This window comes from Sinocyclocheilus grahami, unplaced genomic scaffold, assembly GCF_001515645.1.
Source record: "Sinocyclocheilus grahami isolate Dianchi unplaced genomic scaffold, SAMN03320097.WGS_v1.1 scaffold2432.1, whole genome shotgun sequence".
Classification (NCBI taxonomy): Eukaryota; Metazoa; Chordata; class Actinopteri; order Cypriniformes; family Cyprinidae; genus Sinocyclocheilus; species Sinocyclocheilus grahami.
The window spans coordinates 46,530-54,701 of record NW_015507611.1 but is presented as its reverse complement, the minus strand read 5'-3'; the positions used below and the strand labels follow the sequence as shown (position 1 = coordinate 54,701).

Here is an 8,172-nt window from a genome sequence, read left to right as displayed (position 1 = left end):
AGAATGGATGGTTTATGTCTTTAGCATTTATAATTGGTCTGTATCTATCTCCAGGGATTTTACTTGCATATAGGCCTAACACACAAAAAAAGAAATGGTCATCTTTGTGTTAATATGCCTTGTCCCGACCGTGTGTGTATTTATTTGCTGGACATGGGATTAACTGTAAAAACCCGGTATAACCCGGGTACGGGTCTAGTTTAATTTACATTAAATACTAGCTTCAATGACAGCCCCTCTTAGCGCATGCGCATTAAAATACAATACTGCGCATGCTCGTCAAACATCCAATACGTATTGGATCTGATCCAGCTACGTCATCGTGCTACAGGCTGCAGCGAGGACACACTCGCCCAAACAGATAGAATAGAATCTGCTCACACAAACTGTGCAAATTGTTACCTCAATTTTACTGAGTAGATTCTATAGGTTGTTTTTTACAGAGCAGAGGGAAAATCATCTGCTTATCATCTGTCATTTGTATTTGTCTCTTTCTAGTTTGGATCATGGAGGCCAAAAAAAATTGAGGAATTTTCTCTCTTACACACACACACACACACACACAGAGAGAGAGAGAGAGAGAGAGAGGACTATTTAATAGCTGAATATTTAACAGGGTTTTGTCATGTAGTTATATACACTATGTATACTCTAAGTATGTAGAGATATATGTAGTTTATCCAACAAAAAGCTATTATTTTCATTGATTATAGCACACTCTGAGAGAGCTGCTGCTCTGCGCCTCTAGAGGGAGCGCATTGAGTTTCGTGTGACTGGAGCTAAAAGATGAACAAGACTCAGACACCTCAGGAGACTAAACGAAAGTAAAAGCAAGGACGCCATTTTCAGGGTTTAAACACTTTAACAAAGGGTATAAACGCTAAGCGTATTTCGTGGTAAGTCCAGAACTTATTATTCATGTAGCATAAATATGTAGCCATATGAAAATTATATAAAAATGTTTCTGTTTTTCTGTATGTGATTTTAAACAGATCTTTACAGTTTAATGTGCAAACTAGCTGACCATAATGGCAGAAACGCAGAAGAAGTCATTTAATAATTAAAGCACTTATATGTTTACTTGACAATTTTACAACGATTTTTGTTTTAATAAATATTATTAAATAACATATAGATTCGTCATAATTGTTTTATATCCTGGTAGTGCAGTATTTCTAGATCCTTTGGCATCAACAAAAGTTTGACGGTAAATTACCGTCGAGTTTGAAGATACTTCATTGAAGGAACACTTTTTAATGCACATATTGTGTAGCCTGAACAAATATGGTTAAACATGTCCTCTGCTTTTTCTACAAAATGTAAATTACAACATGTTTAAAAATCCTACTGTTATTTAAACAAAAATAATAATATGAATATGAATATTTTTTAAGCAGATGAATATGTGTAAATGTGTATTGAATAAAATATGTATTTTTTTGTATTATTTGTACTACTATTTAAGAGAGAGAGAGATTACATTTTTTCTGTGAATGCTGTTTCATTCACGTGTCCAATTTAATCATTGCAATGTTACTATTTAACTTTATAACTACATCTTTTCCTTCCACATAAAAGGTCTGCAGTCATGCTCTTTTTGAAACACAGAAAGTAGGAGAGCAGTGCCTCCAAAATGAGTTTCCATGAGGAAAGAGAGAATGAAGACACTATGTCTGAAGCGAGCTCTTCATCTCCTGGATCAGGCCACACATCTCTAAGTGATGAATCCATACAAAAGCTTCCCCCTGCAATCAGTGATGCAGTGACCTCTGACCCCTGGTATGAAATTAGCCTTTTTTTTTCAGAAGTGTCAATAAATGTCAAGATCACGGGGTTAATACCTAGAGAATGCAAGAACTGAGAAAGTAGGGGTGGGCGATATGACAATTTTTGATCGTGGACGATAAAAATGTCTCCACGATCTGCATTTGAAGAAATATTGTAGTATCGTGCTGCAGCGCACATTCAATCAGCTGCAGTTCTGGCACCTCCTCCGTCTCAAGACACTGTACAACGTGACATACATTCACATGACATGACAAAGAATTGTGATAAAATCGTGATATTTCTAAAAAAAAAAAAATTGTGAAATGATATTTTTTCCATATCACCCACCCCTATGACAAAGTGTAGATATTTGCTTTGTATCTGCCAAATGCATAAATGTAAATGCACAGTGTAGTCCACGTAACCTCATGGCACCATCACAAATCACTTTCCTGAAACTTCACTCTCACTGGTTCTTGGTAGTGGAATGATTTTTCAACCTTTCCTCAGCAGCCCCTTGATTTTTTTAAATGAATGGTTTCTTTTTTCATCTCTATTTTAGTCTTTTCTCCTCTCAACAGACATGAAACTTGTCACTGAATAATTTTGCTGTACTTTTGCATAAAGGGCTATATTTTAATGTTTTATTTGTCTTCTCCCAGCGTCAGCAGGAGGAAGACATCGAGAGCAGAGTCTCCAGAACCCAGCTGTGTGTCTGTGAAGAGTAACAGATCCATGCAGAATCGACCCCCTGTTTTCTGTGATGGACCAGTGACCTCTGATCCTCTGTTAGTATAAACATTCACTTGCTAATTTACTCTAGTGCATCTCAGAAGAATAACAATTAAAAAATAACACTTTTTTTAAATAACACTAAATGTACCCCAAAGTCTGCAACTGTCACACCCATGTACTGTTTTGGTGTTTGTTTTCTTCTCCCACGTGTTCCATGTTCCCTCCTGTGACCTAGTTTATCCCTCGTGTTGATTGTGTCCTCTGATGTCAGGTGTTCCATCTTTAGTTTCCATGGGTTTTAATTAATTACTCCACGTGTTTCAGTTCTCCCTGATTACTTTCCCTGTGTTTATTATCCCTGTGTTTTCCTGAGTCTGGCGTCTAGTCTTAACCATCAATCCCCATGTGCTACGTGCGCATTCCCATACTGTAAATAAAGTCTGATTGTTCTGGATTCTCCCACGTCTCCTCGCTCCTTGCAGTAGGCGCACCGTGACAGAAGACTCAAATCCCTCCTCAAATCCCGCTGGCCACTCCGAATTCAAGCCCGCCGGCCGTTCCAAAGTCAGGCCCGCCGGCGGTTCCATTGTCAAGCCCGTCGGCCAATTCTCTCCCAAGCCCTCAGCTGACAGCAGCGGTCTCCTTCACCTCTGCTTATGAAGGGAAATGCGGGGGAATAGAGTGTCGGCTCCAGCCCCTGAGTCCGCTCCAGTGTCGGCTCCAGCCCCTGAGTCCGCTCCAGTGTCGGCTCCAGCCCCTGAGTCCGCGCCAGTGTCGGCTCCAGCTCCAGTGTCGGCTCCAGCTCCAGTGTCGGCTCCAGCTCCAGTGTCGGCTCCAGCCCCAGAGTCTGCTCCAGTGTCGGCTCCAGCCCCTGAGTCCGCTCCTGAAAGGGCTCCAGTTCCCACGTCCAGCCCAAGGAGGGCTCCTGTTTCCATGTCAAGTCCAGGGAGGGCCACAGTTCCCGAGTTAGGCCTACGGAGGGCCTCAGAAGCCGATATTCTCCCCAAGGATTTTTTTGGGGTGAGGGGGAGGAGGGGAGGCAATAGGGATCCGTTCGTAGAGGTCGGGCCAAGTGCCGAGGCCAGGCCCCCTGAACTGTCTGCCCCGCCATGGCTCCCCGAGCTGCCTGCTCCGTCATGGCCCCGTGTTCCCTGCTCCACCATGGCTCCCTAGTCTCCCTGCTCCGCCATGGCCTCCTGAACGATCTGCTCAGCCATGGCCTCCTGAACGGTCTGCTCTGCCATGGGTCCTGGAACGGATACCGCCCTAGAGGCCGTCCGTCTCGTTTAAGCCTTTCCCTAGAGGCCTCCAGAGTGGCACAGTATGCGCCTTCCGGGAGGGGGGAGTAATGTCAGGCCTATGTACTGTTTTGTGTTCCATGTTCCCTCCTGTGATGTAGTTTATCCCTTGTGGTGATTGTGTTCTTTGATTTCAGGTGTTCCCTTTTTAGTTTTCATGGGTTTTAATTAATTACTCCACATGGTTCAGTTCTCCCTGATTACTTTCCCTGTGTTTATTAGCCCTGTGCTACGTGCGTGTTCCCATGTTGTAAATAAAGTCTGATTGTTCTGGATTCTCCCACGTCTCCTCGCTCCTCACAGTAGGCGCACTGTGACAGCAACATATTTATGTTTCAACATATATATTTTAAAGAGGGGCATCAAAATAATACCTGGAAACAAATATTTCTGATTGTCTTCAACAGACATTGAACAGTGATTTTGCAGCTATTTTCTTTTCAATTTCAGCAGGGGAGATATAAATGAGATGATCAGATCTGTGTCGTCCTCTGCATCCCACTCTCAGACTCACATCAGGCAGGATGACACAGTCCTGCAGAAACACACACTGGACACTGGAGACCATCAGAGAGTCAAAGACCAGCTCAAAACCAGCATGAAGAACAAGTATGAGAGATTATTTGAGGGAAACAAACTCCAAGAGAATGAAACACTCCTGAACAGGATCTATGCACAGCTCTACATCATAGAGGGAGAGAAGTGTTCAGGAGTTTCTTGCTGCTTTCTTTGTGTTTTACCATTATGTAATGATACATATTGATGCATTGCAATTTTGCGATGTGATTCATAATCTGCATAGAGATGCAGTAGATAAAGCTCTTGAGAGTAAGAATGGACACCTGGATCTGTTCCTGCGGTTCCTGCTGGGCGTCTCACTGGAGTCCAATCAGAGACTCTTACAGGATCTACTGACTCAAACAGAGAACAGCTCAGAAAGCATCAGGAGAACCACACAGTACATTACAGAGAAGATCAAAGATGGACATGGACTCTCCACTGAAAGATCCATCAATCTGTTCCTCTGTCTGCTGGAAGTGAAAGATCAGACTCTGTCCAGAGAGATTCAGGAGTTTGTGAAATCAGACAAACACTCAGAGAAGAAACTCTCTCCTGCTCACTGCTCAACAATCGCCTACATGCTTCAGATGTCAGAGGAGCCGCTGGATGAGCTGGACCTCAAGAAATACAACACATCAGATGAGGGTATAAGAAGATTGATACCAGCTGTGATCAACTGCACAAAAGCCCTGTAAGTGTTTAGTCATGTCTTAATTCAGAATTAAGCTGATATTATTGAAATACAAATTGAAGAATAAGGTTAAGAATTTAGTTCTCATGTGTTCTGCTCTCTTTCAGTGTTGCTGGCTGTAATCTCACTGCTCTAGATTGTGAAATTGTGTCATCGGCTCTTCAATCCTCAAACTCTGTCCTGAGAGAGCTGGATCTGAGTAACAATGACCTGCAGGATTCAGGAGTGAAGCTGCTCTCTGATGCACTGAAGAGTCCAAACTGTCAGCTGGAGATACTGAGGTATTAAGAACAAGGGATTATGTACAGTTATCTGGTCATAATATTGATGTATGTCTGTAGATCAGTGGTTGCCAACCCGTCGATCGCGATGGAACCTGGCAACCCTGTTCATTGGCGCCACCTGCTGTCAGAGAGTGCATTTTATTCAGACCTGCTGTTTTTGTTTCGTGCAGATGTTTTATGTAGCAAATAAATAAATAACACCTAAAGTCAGACCATTCTGTTTTTGTTTTAAATCCTGAAATTAATCTAAATCAAATCAAAAACAACTGCCTGTGCAGATCATGATTAAAATGCAGTGGTTGTCTCTAATTTAAAATGGCTAAATATTTTTGTTTAAAGCCAGTTTGTTTGTTATAAAGCAAATAGCCAATAAATAAATTTGCTTAAAAATCAGTATCAGTATCAGAATCCAATTAGCTAGTTTAAAAAAAAGAAAGAAAGAAAGAAAAGAAAATCTGAATTCTGAATCAGCTATGATCGGCACATCATTAATTAAAATACTAAGTAAAAGGCATCAAATTTGAAGTACAATCTGGGATGTCTTTTTCTATCAATTCTTCATTAGGTAGATCTTGTCTTTCATAAAGGCAGAGGTCAGGGATCTTGGGTCTAAAAAGGTTGGTGACCACTGCTGTAGATGATCTGTCTGTGTGTGTGTTTCTGTAGGTTGTCTGGCTGTATGGTGACAGAGGAAGGCTGTGGTTATTTGTCTTCAGCTCTGAGTTCAAACCCCTCACACCTGAGAGAGCTGGATCTGAGCTACAATCACCCAGGACCATCAGGAGTCCAGCTGCTCAAACACAAACTGGAGGATCCAAACTATAAACTGGAGATACTCAAGTATGTGGGGCAGTTATGACTCATATGTGTGTCTGTATGTGATTTGGGTTACCTAAGAGAGATTTTTCGCAGCTTGCCTAGAGAAGTCCTTGTAACAAGGGAGCCATGAAGGAAGGTGCAGACAAGGGTCTAGGTGCAGGATGATTTAATAAACAAAACCATCAGGAACCAAGGAATATGCAGGGCAGGAACACAAACATCTACATCTAACTACTGACTAACTACTACAACACAGTAAACGTAGGGCCTTAAATACACAGGATAACTAACTTGACTAAATTCAACTAAATCAAAAAGCACAGACAGCCAGAATATGTGTTTACTATATTTCATGCACACTACTCACATTATGTGTGTTTTGATCAATGTTCATAAACTGGGAGGTTAAATGGAGCGGCTCAGGTCATGTAGCCGTGACATATAAAGAAATCAGCAGGAAAAGTGGCATTGACTGTTGGTTTGGTCTCAATGAAAACTCCTGGAGTATGTATTGTTCTGATATGAATTATACTGTCTGGTACAATAATAACAGCACTGATGTATTTGGCCCTTCATCCCACTCTAATAGAGTAGGTATCTATCTGGACTGTCTGTCAGGCACTCTATCCTTCTACAGCGTCTCTGACACACACACACTCACACACATATACACATTCAACACCACACTCACTGAACCCCTCTACGCTGGATTTGGGGTTTATCCTGAATCTTCTGTGTCTCTTTGTCAGATTTAACAAAATTTGTGAAGAACCACAGAGACCTGGGAAAGAAATTGCAAATACTGTTGCAATTGTGAAATAAATTCAGCTTGTAATATAAATTTGCAGTGTGAGATACAAAGTTGCAGTTATGAGAAGTAGTTGCATTTCCAAGATCATATTGTCATATTGTACAAGTCATATTGTAAGATATAAAGTCACAATTACCAAAAATTCCCACTTTTCAGAAAGTCGCCATTGCACGAAAATTAATTAATCAAATTCGACATACAGTTCACATGGATATTACTAATCAAATAGCCAATTAAATGTAGAGCGCTGTGAATTTGAAGTTGCAAGATATTCTGGGTTGCAGTGGCATTCAGTGTATCAACAAGGTTTCCCTTTAATGAGCAATGACTTCCCTTTAATGTGGAATGACTTCCACAAGTGCAAATAAAAGATGTGATTGGTTGGATTTTCTGTCACATTGTTAATGTAAATGATATGGAAATCATACTGTTATATTGAGTAGAATTAACAAAATGTGTTCAAACCTGCATAGGTGTCTATTTGTGAGTGTTTTCCTCTTTGAGTCATGAAGTTTTAATTTGCTGTGTTGGCTCTTCTTCCCTTTTTCACCGTAATTACATGGGAGTTGGTTTTATTTGAGCTCTCAGACTTATTTTATATTTTTTAAAATTTCCAGAATCAAAGGTGATGGTCTGTAGAAGCAATCTGGGCTCTTCATTTGGTGTGATCTTATTAAAGCTACTGTAGATGTCGTCACTGTTTCAGAGGATCCACAGACTCAGTTTCATCTGCTGGATTGTTAAGAACTGTTAGATCAGCGTGTTTCTCTTTGTTCAATATCATAGAGTTAAAATAATCGTTTAATGAGTTTTGTGCAACACTGATATTATGTATTTCACAATGTGTTTTATTGCCGTTTTCTTTTTTTTTAACATGATTGAGTTTTGTTATGTAATAAATTATGTTAGCTAAAGCTATAATTCAGTGATTCATATCATTTGTTTTTTTTTGTTGCCACCTCAACATTTTATGTTACTGTTTCTATTTTACTTTTATTTGTGCCTATGTTTTGGATTGGTTTTGTCAAAACATTTTGTCAGGTAACCTAAAATGTGCTTCATGTAGTAACATCTAAATTAAATATCCAAATGAATGATTATTGAATCAAGCTGATTTCATGAGGTTGCAAATGAAAGTAACTTTTAAGCATCAGATCAGGTGAAAATGTCTCTTTATTGTGACAGCTGCATAGTTTAATACTGGGT

At 40.3% G+C, this 8,172-nt stretch overlaps 1 protein-coding gene across 1 annotated transcript; it reads left to right on the top strand.

Moving 5' to 3' along the window:
* The first annotated feature begins 804 nt into the window (after positions 1–804).
* On the top strand, positions 805–7,605 carry LOC107575007 (uncharacterized). Its single transcript, XM_016261421.1, has 6 exons — positions 805–896; positions 1,579–1,779; positions 2,430–2,555; positions 4,251–4,502; positions 4,603–4,758; positions 7,584–7,605. The coding sequence occupies exons 2-6, from the start codon at positions 1,634–1,636 to the stop codon at positions 7,603–7,605; spliced, it is 702 nt and encodes a 233-aa protein (XP_016116907.1). The 5' UTR covers positions 805–896; positions 1,579–1,633.
* Positions 7,606–8,172: the final 567 nt, after the last annotated feature.

What these genes read in the sequence shown, in the direction of transcription:
- LOC107575007 (XM_016261421.1), top strand. Translation starts at nt 1,634, where the DNA reads ATGAGTTTCCATGAGGAAAGAGAGAATGAAGACACTATGTCTGAAGCG. An exon ending in GCAGTGACCTCTGACCCCTG is followed by an intron (nt 1,780 to 2,429) that starts GTATGAAATTAG and finishes GTCTTCTCCCAG; the next exon opens with CGTCAGCAGGAGGAAGACAT. An exon ending in TACATCATAGAGGGAGAGAA is followed by an intron (nt 4,503 to 4,602) that starts GTGTTCAGGAGT and finishes TAATCTGCATAG; the next exon opens with AGATGCAGTAGATAAAGCTC.